General features: G+C 52.5%; 1 protein-coding gene across 6 annotated transcripts in view; it reads left to right on the plus strand.

Moving 5' to 3' along the window:
- DENND2B (DENN domain containing 2B) overlaps positions 1 to 20539 on the plus strand; it is a 149959-nt gene that overhangs the window by 112234 nt on the left and 17186 nt on the right. For 4 of the 6 annotated variants that reach the window (XM_034995459.1, XM_034995461.1, XM_034995460.1 and 1 more), the window contains 9 exons: positions 463 to 1704; positions 5088 to 5224; positions 13283 to 13434; positions 14950 to 15165; positions 16101 to 16197; positions 16796 to 16840; positions 17833 to 18017; positions 19534 to 19643; positions 19860 to 19929. In XM_034995459.1, coding sequence (XP_034851350.1) covers positions 463 to 1704; positions 5088 to 5224; positions 13283 to 13434; positions 14950 to 15165; positions 16101 to 16197; positions 16796 to 16840; positions 17833 to 18017; positions 19534 to 19643; positions 19860 to 19929 — 2254 coding nt within the window. The remainder of the gene's footprint in view (positions 1 to 462; positions 1705 to 5087; positions 5225 to 13282; positions 13435 to 14949; positions 15166 to 16100; positions 16198 to 16795; positions 16841 to 17832; positions 18018 to 19533; positions 19644 to 19859; positions 19930 to 20539) is intronic. The other 2 variants (XM_034995462.1, XM_034995463.1) reach the window with 2 other exon arrangements.

The raw sequence follows: 20539 nt of genomic DNA on the forward strand, positions 1-20539 counted from the left end.
CATTCCGTGGGGCCATGTTGGCAGCTTGAAATCAGCTGCAGTGGGAGTATTTATACTGCGGAGATTGGCCGATGTTACCGAACTGTGCTTTCTCTTTCAGAGGGCCGACCGCTAAACATTTCACAGCGCACCCCTGGCCTTACTGTTCTCTAGCTGGCCCATGTAGCTTCTTGGGATCCTCTGACCTGACACAGAGCTGGTCTGTTCCAGACAGCACTCAGGGCCTCTGGGATCGAATTGGGCAGAGAGACCCATTGAGTTTGGCCGGCCGTGAATAAGCAGTGTTCCTTCCCTTGAGGACGGCTTTGAAAGGTGTATTACTTGAATAGAGTACTTCGAGCTTGGATGCCCTGCAGGAAAGAGATACTGAGCGGGCCAAAACGAAACGCCATGCCTCTGGTTGTCAGGCCACTCACTGCCATTTTCTCTTCTTTTCCTTTTTTTTGTTTTTGTTGCTTTTAGGTCTCAGTCAGTCTCTCCACCTCCAGTTCTCTCCCCACCGAGGAGTCCCATCTACCCGCTCAGTGATAGTGAAACGTCAGCCTGCAGGTACCCAAGCCGCTCCAGCTCCCGGTTGCTCCTCAAGGACTGGCACCCCCGTGATCTTTCACCCCCAAATCCTCAAGCTCCCTCCCCAGACACTTCACCACCCATCTGTCCCCTCAAGGCCACCAACTTCAGTTATTTGGACAGAAGCCCTTCAGTGTGCAAGAGAGAGGACCAGAAGGAGAACGTCCAAGGGGTAGCCCAGGATGTAGAGGGAGTAGCTGCTTGCCTCCCCCTTGCCCAGAGCACCCCATCCCTAGGGCCAACAGCTGGCCCACGGAGCTTCTTTTTGAACCGCACTGGCACCCGTGCCCACAGTCTGGGCATCCGGGAGAAGATTTCAGCATGGGAGGGGCGCCGAGAGGCTTCGCCCAGGATGAGCATGTGCGGGGAGAAGCGGGAGGGCTCTGGGGGCGAATGGGCGCTCAGTGAGGGCTGTCCCAGCGTGGCGCCATCACCCTGCAGCTCAGAAAAAGCCTTCGATTTCAAGGGCCTCCGGAGGATGAGCAGGACCTTCTCAGAGTGCTCCTACCCTGAGACCGAGGAGGAAGGAGAGGCGCTCCCTGTCCGGGACTCTTTCTATCGGCCAGAGAGACGGGCGGGCCGGAGTGAGCCCAGCGCCTTCCTCAGGGGGCATGGCAGCAGGAGAGAGAGCTCAGCAGTGCTGAGTCGGATCCAGAAAATTGAACAGGCCCTGAAGGAGCAGCCAGGCCGGGGACTCCCCCAGCTCCCCAGCAGCTGCTACAGTGTAGACCGAGGGAGAAGGAAGACTGGGACCTTGGGCACCTTGGAGGAACCAACAGGGAGCACGAGTGTGAGCACTGGCAGCCGGGCAGGAGTGGCTGGAGTTGGGGGGGAGGCAGGCCCACCCCTGGAGAGGGAAGGCAGTGGCTCCACTAAGCCAGGGACCCCTGGAAATAGCCCGAGCTCCCAGCTGCTGCCATCAAAGAGCTCCCCTGATCCCGCTGTGAACCCTGTCCCCAAACCCAAGCGCACCTTTGAATATGAGGCTGACAAGAACCCCAAGAATAAGCCAAGCAATGGTCTACCTCCTTCGCCCACACCTGCTGCTCCACCCCCCCTGCCCTCCACCCCAGCCCCACCAGTCACCCGGAGACCCAAGAAGGACATGCGTGGTCACCGCAAGTCCCAGAGCAGGTAACGAATGCTCCTCCAGTGTCTTAACAGCCGGGCACAGTGGCTTTCTCCTCGTTTGAAGATGCAAAAGCGGATTGTAATTGTGGGTCTCAGTCAGCAGTGCTTCCTAGGTCCCGAAGCAGTGAATCCTTGTTAGGCGGTAACCTGAGTTAGATGAAAAAGAAATTGTTCTGCTCTTGCCGGGATAAGGATATGTAAATGTGAGTGGGAGGGTGAAAATGGTTCTTCCAAATGCTGTCTACTGAAGGTGTGGGCTAGATTTGGCCTTTGGGGGAAAGTTGGGCTGTGTCTTGAACGCTGTTGGAACTTCCTTGGTCCCTGGGGGAGGGGGAGGGCCACCTTCCTTTTAGATAAAATGGGCAGTCCCTTGAAGACTAGTAGTAGGATCTTAGCCTCATGACCACCTGAAATGCCAGCATTAGAAACTTATTTCTTTGAGGGAATCATCATCTGAATACTGCATGTTGTCCTTAACACGGTAGTATTGAGACATTTAAGGTGATTTTCTCTTTCCTGAGGGCTTCCTGGCCATTTAGGGACCCTGGGCCTATAGGGAGAGGGGATTCTTGGATCCTGAAAGGGGAGACTGATGGAAAAACGAGTCGAAGAACATTTTACTGCTTCTTCACCATGTCCAAGAATGACCTGTGCTGACACTCTCATTGTCTTCCTGGTCAGTCTCCGCATTCCTGACCCTGGACTACCTGGGCTGTCCTATAGTGACCGGGAGCTGGAGCTGCTAGGGTTTGGGAAGGTTGACTGGCGTCTTATTCTCTGAATTGGGGTAGGCTGGGAGCCTGCCTCCTTGGGAAGGCCTATCCCTCTCTCCCTCACTGCCTTTCTCTTCTAAACCAAAGTCAGATGGCATTCAGGTTTATTTCCCTTCCCAGGATTCTTCCGTTGGACCCCATACTTCAGGCTGCATCCAGCATATCCCATCTCATATAGATAACTGTTCAGCCATGAGAGGAAGATATCAGAAAGTTTCAGATCCGTGGACCAGAAGAGCCCTTGGCTAAGGGAAATCCTATGTTTTGGCTCACCCCAGCATGCTCACTGGCTCTTAAGTCTTTAACAGCCTACCAAGAGTGTTTGCTTTGTTCTTTATCCATTTCTTTAAACACCCATCTAGAGCCTGCCATGCACCAAACCTTGTACTGGTTAAGGGGACACAGGGTCAAATAAGATGTGGTTCTTCCATTCTTCCATTCTTGATGTGGTATAGGAGATAGATGCACAAATAAATCCTAGATGCTGTTCTATGTGACGTGATCCCTGTCCATGTAGGGTGCTATAGAGACCCAAAGGAAGAGGCAGCTAAATTAGGCTGGGGAGTGAGCGAAGCCTCCTTATAGAGGGAGTTGCTGAACTAAATTTAGAAGAGCAAAGAATTTGCAGTTAGCAAGGTGGAAAAGGGGGGTGCGGGAGAGTACATCAGCCTGAAGGTTTTACACATACTCCCACACACATTACATTTATACATAATATACACACACACACACACACACACACCATATATGGTAGGGCCACTTCACATAAGAAGTAACTTCGGAAATTTAAAAATCTGTGCTCTTGGGGATAAAAAAGACCATTCAAAAAGTACAGACTGTTTTATTTGCCTGTTCACATAGTGAGCATATTCCCTCTAGGAGCAGGTGAGTTTGTTTCTATTGTGTCAGGTATGATTCTTATATTTAATATACCTTTTTATTTAAAAAAATGCAAGCCATATTTCTTTGGGTATTCAACCAAAGAAAAAGAAATCTGTTAAAAAAAATCTGTGGAGAAACTGACAATATTAGTCTTAATCCAAGACAGTGTGTTGGTCTTCCTGAGGGATTTTCAAGGGTAATTTGGCTGAACATGATTTGTGTCTTATTTGCTAACTTGAGAACTACCTGCAAAAGATGTTGACCTCACTGTATGTAGATCCATGAGAGCTTGATCTCAGACCACCAGTTTCTGTGGGCCTACATTCAGGAACCACTGCACTCAACTGGGTGGAAAGTCTATGTCAGAGACAGATTTGGGAGCCATCATGGTAGGAGTGGTAGATAGAGGGATGGCCATCAGTATTTGGGCCCCAGAAAGTACAGAGTGAGAAAGAGAATCCTAAAGACAGAATTCTGAGAGACCCTGGCATTTAAAAGACAAGTAGAAAAGGTGAACTCCTCACAAGAGCCTGGAAAGTAACTGCCAAAGAGGCTGTTGACCGTGTCATACAAGGCGAAGGAAGGAGAATGCTAGTTAGAGTGTTCAGCTGTGTCAAGTGCTCCAGAGTAGCCAGACAAGCTGAGCATAGAATGTGGCTTTTAGGACACCTTCAGTTCTTGACTTGCACCCCAAGACTCTCAGGAGTTTTTCATTAAACAAGAGAGAAAGGCTGAGATGTCTAATGGTACCCAAAAGAAGAGGGAGGTGTTAATGGGTGGGAGGAGGTCTTCAGTCAGTGCCTTTCCTTTCTCCCCCTCCCCGGGGGTTTGCCAGGACCTGCCTTGGAGAGAGAGAGGATGCAGCTGGGGTCACGCCTTAGCTAATGGAGGAGAGGAGGAGAGAGTACTCTGGGCTCAAGCTGTCTGAGGAGCTAACAAGCTGTGGTTTAAAAATTCTGCAGTAGAGGGGATGGCCATTTGTGGGGTGGGAAGGAGCAGGTGACTAGCTGAAGGGAAACTGGTTCTTGGAAGTAGCTTCTGACTACAAATTGCCCTCCTACTTCCACCTCAGAAGCAGTGTGGTTTGTTTGGAAGTCTCAGCCCTTCCTCTTCCAACACCCCACCTACCACCAACTGCTTCCCTGACCCCCAAACAGCCCTGGGCACCACCCGTCCACTGTTGAGTCCTTACCACCTGTTCAGATCAGGGGCCCTTGCTATGGTGCAGGTGTGATGGAGACTCCAGAGGCAGAACAAGTACTCTATTCTTGTGGTACTGGCAGGTGCTTCTCAAGGATGACATGCTCCAGGACTTGGAGGCCCAGGTCAAAGCTTAGACCCTGGAGCCACACAGCCTGGGTGAGTCCTGCCTCTTGTCATTTCATCTCCCTGAGCCTCCACCTCCTCATTCATAAAATGGCACAATAGCTCATAGCAGCATTGTGAAGATAAATGAGGTTCACATGCAAGGCATTTGATAGAGCATCTGACACACGACACCCTTCTTAGCTGTGGGAGTTGTTACAGGTATTATTTGCAGGCACCCAGTCTGGGCCTCTCAGACCGTTCTCTCCTTATTTGAGTGGTAAGTTTTGATCCATCTTGATGCGTTGCTTGGTAGCTGGTTGGTGAGGAGGACCTCTGGACTTTGCTGTTGCCCGTGGCCATTCCCCCAACAAGGCAGTCGGAATCTAGTTTTGCTGGAATGACTCATGCTCTTGTTATCTACAGAAAATCCTTTGAGTTTGAGGATGCATCCAGTCTCCAGTCCCTGTACCCCTCTTCTCCAACTGAGAATGGTACTGAGAGCCAACCCAAGTTTGGATCCAAAAGCACTTTAGAAGAGAATGCCTATGAAGATATTGTGGGTAAGCTATGGCAGAGGTGGTGGGCTGGCTTGTCTCTGGGGGCTGCAGAGCAAGAACAGGAGGAACACTCCCAGGTTCCACTTCATTCACTGTGGGCAGACCTGGCCCAGCTTCTGGAACTTCTCAAGAAAATGGGCACCAGAGGAAGCAGCTTAGCAAAGACTGAGCAGCTGAGAAATTAAAGCCTAACCTTGAATGAACTGAAACCCAAAGGGTTTCTGGGAGCACAAAAAGGGGAAAACCACACATCATCCTTTTTTTTTATTTTCACAAGGCTTCCTTAGCTGTGTGTCCTTCCTTAGTTGTGTGTCCTTAGGCAATCACTTTTCTCAGACCTCTGTCTTCTCTTACAAAGTGATGATGATGATGTTATGATGTTAACAATGATAATGATAATAGTAATAATACTTCAAGGGGTTATTGTTAGGATTCAATGAGATAAAATGTTTATCAGAGTACCTAGCACAGTGCCTGGTCCTTAATATCTGTCTCCTACTTTCCCTTAAAGTAAGTGGTGTCAAGAAAGCATCTGAGGGGCGCCTGGGTGGCTCAGTCATTAAGTGTCTGCCTTCAGCTCAGGTCATGATCCCCAGGTCCTGGGATCGAGCCCCGCATCGAGCCCTGCATTGGGCTCCCTGCTCCTCAGGAGGCCTGCTTCTCCCTCTCCCGCTCCCCCTGCTCGTGTTCACTCTCTCGCTGTGTCTCTCTGTGTCAAATAAATAAATAAAATCTTAAAAAAAAAAAAAAAAAAGCATCTGAGATTTTACTCTGCTTGCAAACAAGTTTAGCCCTCCCCAGATTCACAGATGCTGACAGAAGACACAAGACTCTTGGATCGAAGACAAAGGACTTTATTGCTCATGGCACAGCAGGAAGCATGAGCTCCGTGTTAACGTGGGTTCCCCTTGCTCCCAGGTCCCATGAGGCAATGTGGAGGAGGTCCAGGTAGAGACTGTACGCACAGTGGGTCTGTGTCCCAGCTGAGGAGCTCTAAGCTTAAGGAACCCCAGTCTTTTCAGGGGATGGCTAGCAAACGTGCCCAACCCCTGCCCCACAAAGAGATGTTATCTTCATTCTGGTCAGGAAACAAATCTGCCTCTGCCCTCCGGGGAGACACTCTCCTCTCTGTCTTCTGGGGTTGTTTGCTATACACCTTTGAAACGGTAATCTGGATGGTTCATTCCTCTTGCTCAAAAGTCAGAAAGATAAGGTACCATGGAGAATTGTCCTCCAATTGGGAAGACTTGGTGTTGGCAAACCTGTGTTTCAGGGTCAACGAAAAACCAACAGAATGGGGTGGGTTGGGTTTATTTTGGGCTTTCATTTTAATTCTGGCCTCATTCTCTTCAGTGGGTGCTTCAGTTTTGTTCAAGTAATGTGCTGTGTGTGAGTGTAGATCATTCAAGAGAAGAGAAGCAGTGTACTTCTGCACTTGACCCCTCCTCTCTCATCTCTGGTTCTGTCTCATCTCTGTGTTAGGACTTGAGGCTGGAGACTGTAGTCTTAGTTAACACATTAGAGAGAGAAGTGGCCCTAGTGGAGAATCCTCCAGATTCTCCTAAGACTAGGGAATCTTCGGAAGAGGAGGTCATCTATTCCCTCATTTGGTTTGAGCCATCAGTTTCATCGTTTTTTCCTTACAACTTGCTGGGCTGGCATTTCTGGGGAAATAGCAGAGTGCTTGGATCCACAAAGGCACTGCTTCCCCAGGAATGGAGTGCGTAGTATATAGCCATCCAAAATTAGGTCATAACAGGAAGACTGTAGGAGTGGGATCCCTAGAACAGCAAAAGGGTTTAGGGAGGGAGGCCTTTCCCTTAACACTGGGAAAAAGCTTTGTACACATGGTCCCCAGAGTTGAGGTCAAGAGCTGTGGGGGTCAGAGGCACAACCCCATCTTCCTCCCCACTCCCGTTGCAGGGTACATTCCTGTTTCCTCTAGTTGAGAAGAAATCGGAATGTGTTCTTGCTGCCCAGGGCCCTCGGGAGCACCCAGTGCAGCTGCTGCAGTGGGCAGGGGAGGCTCTCGTTCTTAGCCCCCTCCCCCAGCATGGTGGTCTCTGCCCACTCTGTGATCCTCTTCTCTGACAAGGCTTTGCAGCCCGTCTGGGCTGTCCAGGGATTTCAGGTGAGGAGATGCATGTTTTTGCATCAACGGAACTGAACTAAGAGAAAGAGATGCTTTAACCATTTCTCCCTGTCCAGAGTTCCATGATCCTAGGCTCTGTTTGGGCTTGTTTGGGGACTGTGTCTGGTGGAGCAGGGGAAGATGAGAATTTGGGGGGCGCTGTCCTGGGCAACAGAGCCGTTCTCTGGGCTTTCTTCAGTCAGCTTAGAGAGAAGAGGAGGAGAGAGGCAAGGGTGTCTGGGTCTCAGGCTCCAGACTCAGTAGAGGGGTCTTTTTGCCACATTGGGATGCTGCATGAGGAGGGAAGGAAATCCTGGAGCAGCGTAGCTGCTTCCTGAACGGATGAGCTAGAGCTAGGGGTAAGGGCTAGGATGGGATGAAGTTGCAGTGGGGGTGTGTTCCTTTGCTACTCACCTAGCTTGTGGATTTGGAGCATTGTGCAGATAAGGGGAGGAGTGGAGTACTCGGGAGGGTGTTGGAAGGAGGGCAGGGAGTGACCCAGGCACCTGGGTTTTGCTTCAGCCTTGTAGGGTGGGGGTGGGGGGCTGTTCAGCATCTGTAGTTAGTTCACTGCCCTGGACACAGCTTCCTCCTTTGTATCCCCCACAATAGCACTGGCTAAATTTCTAGACCAGGGAGGCTAGAGGGAAATATAAGAGAGAATATCTCTTTCTCTTAGATTCTGGTTGATCTATCCCTTTTTCCTTCCCTGGAGACAGGCCCAAGAATTTGGACCCCCCAGAGGCTTCACGGGGGCCCTTGTTGCTGAACTCTGAATGTCGGTTTCACTTTTGCCTGGGATTGACCAGTGCCTGGGACTTCCCAGGAGCCTTCTCTTCTGTTCTTGGCCCAGCCTGTGCTCTGTGAGGTTAAGGTCATTTCTGGTTCTGTTTGGATTAACCAACTCTTCTGCTGCCTTGCTTGCACAGGGACAGACAAAGCTTTGTTTTGGGTGTGTGATAATGGGGCTGTGGGGGGCACGGAGCACCCATGTTAAATCTCCATCTTGGGGACCAGCTGATTGGATTGGAGTTTCTGGTCGGTTAGAGGTTGAGGATCAGTTGGCCCAGAAACTAACATGTCTTTTCTATGAGCAGTGGACTTGAACGAGGGGCCTTGGGGAATTCGTTGGCCTCCCGCCCACATCAGGCATGACGCCTGGGGACCTGGGGTGGGATATTCCGAGACAGGCTGAGGTTTATCCTGCTAATTTGCAATAGGGGGGTTCAAAAATAAAGTTAGTGCCTTACTTCCTAGGGCTGTTAATTTTTGCCTGTCGAATTTGACATCTGCCCCTGGAAGATGCTGCTATTCCACAAAGCCTTATAATCATTTGCATTCTGAGCCTGACACTTAAAAATGCACCCAAGGAAGCAGCTTGTTAGGGAGTTATGTGGAGTGGCCTCGGCGCCTGACCAGGGAGCCTGGACTGCATTCCTGCAGAGATTCCCACTCCCATCAGCTAGTTGGGGCTGAGGGAGAGTTTCCAGGAACTTGAGTGGGATGGGAGCTGGGGACAGGGCCAGTCAGCCTGAGTGCAAAGCTTTTTGAGCTTCTGCTCTCTGTCATCTTCTCTCATTTGTCCCCAGGCTGGAAAGTAGTAAGGAACAGAGGGTACCTAACAACACTGAGGCTGCAGCCCAGAGGTGCAGCCCAGGGGAACGGTGCCTGGGCAGTTAGAGAAAGGTGTCCAGGCTTGGAGGGTGGGTAACAGTTGGCCCTTTAGAGCTCCGCATCTGATGTGCTGTGTGTTGGCGGAGGAAGGAGGGAGTTGGGCCTTTACCCTGGCCCTTTCTCCACTGTGTGAAGGAGGGGAAGAGGCTGAGCACCAGGATAAACAGCTGGTTGGAACCAGGAGAGGTTTTGACAGGGAAGCTACAGACCCAGGGCCCTAGGCAGGGTGTGGTCAGGAAGCTTAGGATTCTGTTGAGAGAAATTCTCAGTGTCTGTGCACTTACACACCTCTTTCCTAACTGGTTCTTCTAGTTGTGTGTGTGTGAGTGCTGTTTGGTGTGTGTGGTTAATGACCAAAGGAGCTGTGGGGAGGAATGGGACAGGGCTGGGTGGGGCTGCTTTCTTCTTTCAAGAGGATCAGTGTGATAAGTTTGGGCTCTGACAAGCCCCTTTAAAAGAGTGCAAAGCAGAAATTCTTGGCGATGCCCTTGTTCCATATCTCATCAGCAAAGCTGGGAAGGGTTGAGACCTCTGGCTTCCCCCAGCTGGGCTTGATAAGATGGGGCTGCTCAGAGCCAGGCTTCTGGGGAAGAGGGCCTACCTCTTCTCCCTCTTCTCTCGTCAGGCAGTCAGTGCGGATCGCCCTCGAGGAATCTGTGTGGGTGGGAATGCAGGTGACAGTCTGGTGGTCTGCCAGGCTTCCTGTCTCCCATCCACGCCCCTGCTAACTCTTCACCGTGTTTCTCCACTCAGCTGTGGCTGCTCCAGCCTTGCTGTAGTCCTGTTCCCCCAAAGGAAGATCTGAGCCCTATTCCCCAGCCTTCCTCCTCTCCTGATTCTGAGCCATTGCTTTGGGATTAATTTTCTCTCAGCAGGTTCAGGTGTGGTTCTCCTCGGGGCCTGCTTGGTCTCTGCATATTATCCCCATCCCCTGAGCATCCTTACTCCCTGGAAGGATGACTGGGAGTACGTCCATGAGACAGCTCCAGAACGGTGGCCAGGACCAATCTAGGACATGGAGAGTAGCAGGTGAACAAGGGCTTTGAGGTCCCAGCGAAAGCTGGGGAGGCAGGGCTTGGGCTGCGGCCAGCAGTCATTTCTTGGAGCAGTGATGAGTGGCCTGGTTCTATCAGAGAGGATTTTAAACATTGCTGAAGAAGAAAGAGGCTGGTGTTAAGGCTGGGAAGGCAGGAGGAACAGGCTTTTGAGGCTTTCCTGAAATTTTGTTTCCAGAGGCCCTAGTAGTGAGACCCTGGTGTTCCCAACTGTTTTCTCCTAGGTTGTCATTGATGTGCCTCAATGTTGTGCATCTATTACTTCCCTGGGCCTCAGTCTCCTACATCTGTTTCTTGGAGCTTTGGCTTTTGTATCATTGTTCAAAGCTCTGATTCCTGGGGAAGAAAGAAGGAAGAGAAGGAAGGAGGGAGGGAGAAGTAAGGAAGGAAGGAAGGATGGAGGAAAGAGAGTTTGCCTGGGGAGTTATGTCACGGCAGTCAGAATCTATTAGGAGGTCTAGAAACATCTATCTAAAGCAGTGGTCCCTAACAGGGCAGGGGGATAATTTCATCCATCCACCCATCCTCCCTCCCTACCCCTCCCCTCCTTCTTTCCATCCTTCCCTCTCTCCCCCCAAGTCCATCCATGCATGGATTTGTCCATCTGCTCAGGGGACATTTGACAGTGTCTGGAGACATTTTTGGTTCTTAACAACGGAGGGGATGCTACTGTCATCTAGTGGATTGAGGCCAGGGTTGCTGCTAAACATCCCGCAAATGCACAGGAGAGTCTGCCCCTTTCCCCACAACACAAACCTGGACTTCCCTACAGCCCAGAACATTGTGCACCGGGTCAGATCCGTGGGCACTGCGAGTGAGCGCGGCCGTCTGCTCCCCTTCCCCGGTCTTTCCATATCCTCCCTGCCACATGGACGTCCCTGTCTATATCATCAAGAGTCATCCAGCCCCAAATGTCAGTACTTTGGAGAAACTCTGATCGAAAGGAGCTGAGACAAGGTCATCCTGTTGGTTCAGGGATGATGATAAGTACTCTGGCTGGTCATCCAGCCCAAGGAAGTTTGGATTTGATGAGCTTGGAATAAATGTTCTTCCTGCCCCCATCTGAACAGTGATGCTCTGGTCCTGTTTCCCAAGGGTCAGGAAGATTGTGTCCTGGCATTCTTGAGTCCGTGACCCAGCCTCCCCCCCTCCCCCCCACGTCATCAATACAGGTTATATATTGGAGAGGGACCAGGAAGTACTGAGTCTCTCCTGCCTCCTCTCTAAGTGCCCAGAGTGGGGTAGGCTGGATGCCAGTTTTGATGCTTGGCTTCTTGAGCAGTGTTGCTGGGCTGGCTCTGCTTAGTCAGGACTCTGGAATGGAGACCAGTCATCTTTATAGCATGGCTGTGTTACAGGAAAACGTCTGTTCAGTTGCTGGGGCCTGGACTCTGCTTGGTGCTCGGAATCACTTCATCCAGTCCCAGATCCTATCTTGACCCATTCTTTTTTTTTTTTTTTTTTTTAAAGATTTTATTCATTTATTTGAGAGAGAGAATGAGATAGAGCATGAAAGGGGGAGGGTCAGAGGGAGAAGCAGACTCCCTGCCGAGCAGGGAGCCCGATGCGGGACTTGATCCCGGGACTCCAGGATCATGACCTGAGCCGAAGGCAGTCGCTTAACCAACTGAGCCACCCAGGCGCCCTTGACCCATTCTTGACCTAGACCTTCAAGGGATTTGTGTTGCTCCCCTGGCAGCTTGATTAGCTGTGACAGAAATCCTTCCTTCACACCTCCTCCCTCCCCCTACCTCTGTGAAGGCATTTCCTAAATTCAGTGTAGTTTTCCATGGTAGTAATAAGTAGATACCCCCAGTTTGGGGGGAATCTTGACTTTGGAAATCGAGAATTCTGTAAGCATTTAAGGATTGGTTTTTCTCCTGTGTCCCATCTTAGGAAAGCCTACACTCCCAGTGGCCTTATTTCTAGTCCTATAGCTCTTTCCTCTGCCTGCTCCCTGAGAAGTAGTATCTGAACTCCTCTGGGGCGTGAGACACATCCGGGCATCTGCAGGGCTCAGCGGTCACCAGGCTCCATCCTGCTGCTGAACAGAGAGAAGAGGAGTGAGCCCTGTTCTCTTCGTGTGTGCCGCCCCTAGTAGAGGGTAGCATATACATGTTGGTCACCGGTTGCCGGGTCCCCAGCCTCAGACAGGGGCATCCATGTGGCAGGGAGGATATGGAAGACCGGGGAAGGGGAGCAGATGGCCGCGCTCACTCGCAGTGCCCACGGATCTGACCCGGTGCACAATGTTCTGGGCTGTAGGGAAGTCCAGGTTTGTGTTGTGGGGAAAGGGGCAGGCAGGTAGGGCCCTGGGAAGGAGATGCTTTCATGGTCAGGGACTGTGCTCTCTGCTCCCTGAGGTTTGCTGGCAGTGCCCGTATGGTGCCTGCTTCCAGGGCTCTTAGCCATTAGTCCTGAGAAGCCCAAACTGCCCACTCTCACCTCTTTGGCACAGATGGCTATCGGGCCTTTCACACCTCCCCTGTGTCACAGCAGGAGGGCTTGTCCCAAAAGGGGAGTGAAGACCATCTCTTGTTGCGAGGCCAGCGGTGGAAGAAACAGACTGGCCCTGTAGTGAGAGCGGTGCATGGAGCAGATAATGACTGAGCTGTCACTACTTGGCTCAGCCCTGTTCTGGTGTGGGGTTACCTGTGGACCAAATGGCAGAGCTGCCCAGAGAGAGTCGGTGCACAGTATAGGAAGTGAGAGGGAGGCCTGGCAGCCCCCTGCTCCTTATAGTTCGGTAGTGTTCCTCCGTGCCCAGCCCCCAGAGTGCGTCCTCAGGGAGCATGGGTAGCAGGACAGCCGTGTGACCTCTGAAAGCCTTTCCTACCTTGAACTGTACATCTCTGGGGCTTTCACAGCGGGAGGACTGGAGCCAAGGAATGAAGCCTGGTGTTGGCTTTGTCCTCTGGCTGGGCACGGGCAGGGGTAGCTGAACCAGTCTTGTGCAATCTCTGAATTTATAAAGCAGAGGCCAGACGAGGCTGAGCTGAACTGGGGGTGGGTGGTTTGCTTCTGGACTTGGAGCCGGGATCTGTTTGTAGCCTCCCCGCTGCAGACGGGCAGCTGTATGACTCATGGGCTGAAGGGCCAGGCAGAAGCCATTCTCTTTGGTTCACAGGAATTCTGCTTGTTTATTTGTGAGTGTGTTTCCTCCTTCCCTTCTCCCAGTCTCTGACTTCTCCCCCTCTGCAGGAGATCTGCCCAAGGAGAATCCTTATGAGGATGTGGACTTAAAGAGCCGAAGAGCAGGACGAAAATCCCAGCAACTGTCTGAAAACTCCTTGGACTCTTTGCACAGGATGTGGGGTCCTCAGGACAGGAAGTACAACAACCCACCCACTCAGGTAATGGCAGCCCCGACTTGGGCCAGCACAAGGGCCACAGTGGAGGCCTGTCCTACCAGGATGTGGGCCTGCTTCCACTCACACTCTTTCCCTCACTAGTGCTTGGCAAAGGAGGTGACCTCAGGAAAGAGCTCTGCATGCAGGGACTTCTGCCATGTTGAAATCCTTGTGGGCAAGTGAGAGGTGCTCCCTGGGCACCCTGCCCTCCTTTCTCCCCTTTACTACTCGAGCTCTGTGCTACAACACGGAGGCATGAGCCCCGGCTGCCTCCTGGCCTGTCATTGTTCCTGCTCCCCTTCTGTGGGTAGCAGGAAGACGGGGCCCTGGTTGGAGTCTTGGTATTTGGCAGCTCTGGCAGAAACGATCTCAGTACTGGCATTTGGGGGCCAGGCATAGGCCCAAGAACCAGATTTGGAGAGCTAGACAGGTGTCTACCAGACCTGGAGCTACTCGTATCGGAGGGAATAAAAGACTGAATATTCAAGGAATGGACTGATAGAAGGCAGAATGAGAAAAAAGATGGAGAGTCAAAGGAGACCGTTAGACTTGAGCTCATTCTGGCCTTGTCCACGGTGGACAGGAGGCAAGAGAAGGGGGAGGCGCTTTCTCGGACCTACCCAGGCAACTCTAATTCTGTTTGCAAATGGAGTGACCTAGACATTTTATAACATTGGCTGGAGAATATAGAAATGATTTCTTCTGGCTTTGGAATGATGTAATCATTTTTATAAAAGATTCACCTTTTTCATGTGCTGTATTCAAACAGGCTTCCACTGAATTTGTGCGGCCAGCCGGCTTGGGTGGGAAGAGGATGCTGGGGGACGGGAGGAAGGAGGACTGGCTGAAGAGGGATGAGAGACGATGCCAGATGCAGACAGCGGGTGGGAGGTGGGCCGAGTTGGCAGGGGTGCTGCCTTTCTAGCAGGGAGCAGGATCTGCAGAGAGTAAGGTGCCTGGGCAGAAGGATGCTGGTTTTAACGGAGGGAGTAGATCAGGGCTGGGGAGGGGCAGCTGCAGTGAAGGAGCCACCTGTGAGGCCCACCTTGCCAGGCTTTGGGAGTGAGGGCCCAGAGCCCTTATGTACTGCCTGGAAGAGGTGAGCGGGGCCAGGCTGCCATGTGGATTATGGCCCCTGCTAAGGAAGCTTTTTAGGACTGGATCAGGGGCTGTGGGAGGGAGATGAGCTCTATCAGCCAGGCTGAATAATGAGTAAAGGCTAAGCCTTGTCCCAAAGCTCAGGAGGAGCCCCCAGAATTCCCGCTTGTCCTTCTCTTTTCCACTCAGATGAGAGCCCAGTTTTCTTAGCCTCTGTTTTCTTTTTTCTGGCAGAGGTGGTTCAGCTTCCTTTATGGAAGCCCATATCTCATCTAGCCCTGACCTGCTGATTAGCAGCTGAGGTCTTACGAGAGGAAACCCAGGCAGAGGGAAATTCCAGGGTGGGATTCAGGGGAGCCAGGGATGCCAGCCAAGGCATCTGTGCTGAACCCCTCTCCCCCATCTTCTCTCCCATGCCAGCTCTCCTTGAAACCCAGCAGCCAGTCCCTGCGCAGTGGGCACTGGTCAGAGAGGAAGAGCCACCGGCTGCCACGATTACCCAAGAGGCACAGCCATGACGACATGCTGCTGCTGGCTCAGCTGAGCCTGCCGTCTTCACCCTCCAGCCTCAACGAGGACAGCCTCAGCACCACCAGTGAGCTGCTGTCCAGCCGAAGGGCCCGCCGCATTCCTAAGGTAGCCTCCCCAGGGGAGCCGCCTGGGGCTGGCTGGGCAGGTGGGCGGGCAGGTGGGCAGCTCTCTCCCTCCCCTCCTTCCCTAATCTGGGGCTGCTTCCTCAGTTCTCCTTGAATAAATTCTGCGCCCTTGCACTGGCCTTTCTTTTTCATCTGGTTAATTCCCTGTCTTATTACCAAAGATGCATTAAGTGATTCGTGGGTGCACAGACGTTAGAGGAGGGACAGGCAGGCCTATCTCCCAAGGAGCACTCCATGCCTTCGAGTGACCGGAAACCAGTCCTTTAGGAGACTCCCCATTAGTGAGTGTGAGGTGTGCACTTGGAGAGCTCTGTGCACACATAAACACTTCCAGGCTTTGAAGGACCTAGGACTCAAACCTGAGTCTTCCTTTCTCTGACTCGCAGAATTGAGAGTTTTCAGCAATGATTTGCACACACAGGCGGTCAGACCCAAATCCCCAGCCCAAAGCGGCAGGATTTAGCCAAATGGTATTTTTAGCCTGCAAACAATGCTTGGGTATATTGGGAATTTAGCTCCTTCCTGTCGTGGCCCCAGGTTATAGCCTAGAGGGAAAGGCTCCAGTCCTTGTTCCTGTTATTACATCTGAGAGGCTCTTTGTCTCCGTTGGTTCATTGACTCTGGGGACCCAGAAGCTCCCATCCTGCGTAGTTTGATCACAGTTCCTTCCTCTGGGGAGCTAAGTTTAACATCCTTGTGTAGGGGCAGGAGACCACTGAGGGGGACGAGGGAGAGAAGAGCTACCGGCCTGTCTGCACTTGGGGTTAGTGCAGCCGGGAGACCAGTACTGGGTCCAGTATGGGGAGGGCAGAAAGTGTGCACCTTGAGGGAACGAAAGGGCTACTAATCAGCCTTCTTGGAAATAGGGGCAGCTGATGTTAAGGTTATCTCACCTTCTCTGCTTTCCTCACCCAGCTTGTCCAAAGAATTAACTCCATCTATAATGCCAAGAGGGGAAAGAAGAGATTAAAAAAACTGTCAATGTCCAGCATTGAGACAGCATCACTGAGAGGTAGGCCTTGATGTCTGAGCTGGTTCAGGTGTCTGGGGCCCTTGGGCAGTAGGAACAGGGAGAAGCATGATCTAGCTTTAGTTTATCCTTCTGTGGGCCAATCCCAGGATCCTCCTGCCTTCTAGGAGGGTAGAGTCCAACCAAGAAGTGGCCCATAGAAGGGGAGGGCCAAAGAGGGAAGGAAACCATGGGATGGGTTAGTTCAGGCTTTGGGCTGTGAGGCCCTGATGAGGGAGGTGGGTGTGGGAATCTGCTTCTGGCAAAAGGAAAGGCCAGACTTACTGAGAACTGTGGTCTGTTTCCCATTTCAAATCTTGGCGTCCTGGAGGCAGGCCCTGTGATCCAGGCCTGTAGGCCTCTCTGCTGGCTCGGCCTCCAGCTCAGGCCTTCAGCAGCTTCCCCCAGAGCAGGACTGGATGGATAGGGGTTTGTATAGTGATTAGCACCTGTGGTTTGAGCTCAGAGGGACCCTGGGCCCAGGGGGGCCCAGAAGAGGTATGATCCATCCCTCGTGAGAAGAGCTGGGAGGGGGGCGCAGGAAACGTTGGCTGTGGGGCAGCGGCTCAGCAAGCGTGCACTCCTACTGTTACTTTTCCAGATGAGAATAGTGAGAGCGAGAGCGACTCTGACGACAGGTTCAAAGGTGAGGCGTGGCTCCCCGAGAGCACGGAATCCCTTCCCAGCCCTGGCTGTAGAGTCACCCCCCTTCTTCTGCACATAGAGTTCCAACGTCCCCAGGTGGCCTGCTTTGAAGAGGCAAGAGGCAGGCAGGATAGCAGCCAACAGAGCTAAGAGCTGTAGGGGAGTCCCCTCCTACTGCGTGCAAGGCAGCCCTGGGAGGGTTGAACTCAGACGTCCCCCTTCACCTGGACTTCCCCACGGTCTTGTCCACAAGAACTGGGTGCTAGATTTGCCTGGTAAATGCTGCAAATCTGGAGGGTCAGAGGTGGGTTTAGAAGATTACAAGTACCTCTCCTGGCTGTAAGAATTGTGCCAGCCTGAGGAAACTGGTCCTCTGGAGGCCCTGAGACCACTTACGCCCCATATCCATAGAGAGGAGGACTGACACCTCCCTGAAAAGGTTTTGGAAACTTCCCGTTCCAGCAGCCTTGGCTAAATCTCTGTTCTTTCTCTACTGGGAAACCTGTCTAGACTTTCCTGGATGGTTAAAGTATGTGAGAGCTAGCTCCCTCCTCCCGTCCTCCACTGGTCCCCCAGGCAAGTGGGCAAATGGACTTTGGGCTGGGGACAGGGACAAAGGGTCCAAGTCCAAGGACTCTGAGAGGGACCCAGGACAAAGCCTTCGTGGAGGTTCGTGTTGGTACTAGGCAGGGGTAGGTGGGTGCCTGGGTTTTGCCTGGCTTAGGCAGTCCTGTCAGTCCCCGCCCAGCCTCCAGAAGCTCCAGAAGGCCCAGCGCAGCAGCTCCCTGTGGCAGGGCAGAGCCTTTGCACAGGCGTAGACACTTTGCTCTTGCCACTTCAGCCCCAGACCCAGCTGCGAGAGGGTGTCAGGCCAGGCTTCTGCGCTTAGAGGTGGTCCACAGAGGCAGAGCCTGAGACTGGGGTGGAAGGGGGCTGATGTGGGGTCTGTGATGGTCCAGCCTGCCTGAGCCTTGACATACACCCTGCCCCCAGCCCACACGCAGCGCCTGGTCCACATCCAGTCCATGCTGAAGCGTGCACCCAGCTATCGGACTCTGGAGCTGGAACTGCTCGAGTGGCAGGAGCGGGAGCTTTTTGAGTACTTTGTGGTGGTGTCCCTCAAGAAGAAGCCATCTCGAAACACCTACCTCCCTGAAGTCTCCTACCAGTTTCCCAAGGTGAGGCCATCTCTCCCCCATCCCACCCCTCCTCTAGCACCTTCTGTCTGCCTGGCCCATCTCTGGGGCAAGAGAGATCCTGTTCCTGCCATAGCCACTCACCTCGCTGCGACAGCCCTGAGCATGGTGCCTGCCAGCTAGCAGGGAAGAGAGGGTTTCCGGGGCATGGGTTTGGGCCAGTGCTTGTTCAGAGGATGAGGGCGCAGAGAACACCTCCCAGTATGCCTAGAATAAAACCCAAATTGCTTATAAGGATGGCAAGGGGCCTGCGGAAGGGCCCCCAGGTACTTCTCATACTTTATTTCTCTCTTTTTAACCACTGTATTGAGACCTAATTCACATACTGTTTAATTCAGCTATTTGAAGTATATAATTTGGGATGCTTGAGTGGCTCAGTTGGTTAAGCGTCTGCCTTCAGCTCAGGTCGTGATCCCAGGATCCTGGGATCCGAGCCCCACATCGGGCTCCCTGCTCAGTGGGGAGTCTGCTTCTCCCTCTGCCTGCTTGTGCTCTCTCTCTGTCTCTGTCTCTCTCTCTCTGACAAATAAATAAATAAAATTAAAAAAAAATTAAAAAAAAAGTAAAGTATACAATTCAATGACTTTTAGTATATTCAGAGTTGTACAATCAATATTAGGACATTTTTTTAAAAAGAGTTTATTTATTTTAGAGAGAGAGAGTGCAAGCAAGCAGGGTTGGGGGAGCAGAGGGGAAAGGAGAGCGAGAGGGGAAGAGAATATGAAGCAGACTCCATGCCCAGCGTGGAGCCTGACAAAGGGCTCAGTCCCACGACCATGAGATCATGACCTGAGCTGAAACCAAGAATCGAGTGCTTAACCAACTGAGCCACCGAGGTGTCCCTGGAACATGTTTATCACCCCAAAAAGAAATTGTGTATCCCATTAGCTGTCACTCTCCATCCCCCCACCTACCTTCCCTCTTACCACACCTTCCCTGTCCATCACCAGCCAGCCAACCTAGCCTCCTTGCTCTCTGCCTCAGCCTGGAATGTTCTTTCTTCAGCTCTACACATGGTGGCTGGCTTTTTTTCATTCCTCATTCTCTGCCCAGATAGTACCTCTTCCAGGAGATCTTTCCAGATACCTAAAGTATCCATCCCCATGTCCAGTTCTCTCTGTCATAGTGCCCTCTTTATTTCCTTTGTGGCACCCTTGGGGATTTCGTTGTCAATTGTCTCAGTCTCCTGACCAGAATGTGCAGGGACAGGGACCTTACCCACTTTGTCTTCCATCAGTAGCCCCAGCGCGTGACACAGTGCCAGGTGCCACATAGAAAGCACTCATTTGGCACCTACTGAATGAATAAATGATGTCTCAGCTCGCACCCAGACCTCTCTGTAAGAATCGGGAATGGGGACAGGACTGCTGAGAAGCATGCCAGTTGGCCAGATGCCATCTAAAGCTCTTAGGGGAGGAGATGCTTCTCAGCCACCCCCCTCCATCCCAGGATCCATGTCTTCTCTCATCTGTCTCTCCCCAAATCCCTCTCCCTGCAGCTGGACCGACCCACCAAGCAGATGCGGGAGGCAGAGGAGAGGCTCAAGGCCATCCCCCAGTTTTGCTTCCCTGATGCCAAGGACTGGCTCCCTGTGTCAGAGTACAGCAGGTGAGGCCTGGCCCGGTCTGGCCGGAGGCAGGAAGGGGGCATCGGCTCCGTGACTCCCACGGCAGGGGCAACTGCACAGGACATGCCGGCATCCTGGCCTCTGCTCTTCCCGCCAGCTGGCCCTTCACCTCCTCCCTGGGAGGGCATTCCCTCTTCTGGGGTGCTATTTCCTGGGTCCTCTGACCTTCCCTGACGCCAGGCCCCTCCCCGTTCCAGTGAGACCTTCTCTTTCATGCTGACTGGGGAAGACGGCAGCAGGCGCTTCGGCTACTGCAGGCGCTTACTGGTGAGTAGAGCCGTGCAGCCCTGGGGGGACTGGGCTGCACAGTATGTGTGTGTGCGCCTTCCTCAACTCTGGCTTGTGTGGGATTCTACGTTCTGCTTCCTTGTGTGCTCCTCGAGGCCACCCTCAACACATGCACGCGCACACGCACGCACGCACGCAGGCACCCGGATGAGGCACTCCTAGGATGGCAGGACTCACAGTGACCCCTCTGCTCAGGCCCCAGGATCTAAGATAAACTGTGGTAAGAGGAGAGAGTGGATCACCTCCTACTGGGCTGTCCTATGGTTTTAACTTTCCTACACTTTTTCTTCTCCTTCATTTCCCTCGGGCTCTGGGCTCTGGTGCTGTTGCTGGAGTGCGGGATCATATCACCCCAGCTATGTGTGTGCATCGGACAGGGGTGGAGGACAACCTTCCTCATGCCCATACCTGGCCAGCTGACGTGAGGAGGCATCCTGTCCGTGGTCTGGTAGTGTTGGAGGCCGAGGAGGGACAGAGCAGTACCTTCTATGGGATTCTGGGAGAGATGCCTTGAACACAGGGGAAAGGGAGGATTTTGAAAATATAAGCCATGTTACAGAGAGAGAAACCCTTCCCCGTCTCCCTTCCC

Source organism: Mirounga leonina, unplaced genomic scaffold (genome assembly GCF_011800145.1).
Source record: "Mirounga leonina isolate KUSES-001 unplaced genomic scaffold, KU_Mleo_1.0 Mir_92, whole genome shotgun sequence".
Lineage (NCBI taxonomy): Eukaryota > Metazoa > Chordata > Mammalia > Carnivora > Phocidae > Mirounga > Mirounga leonina.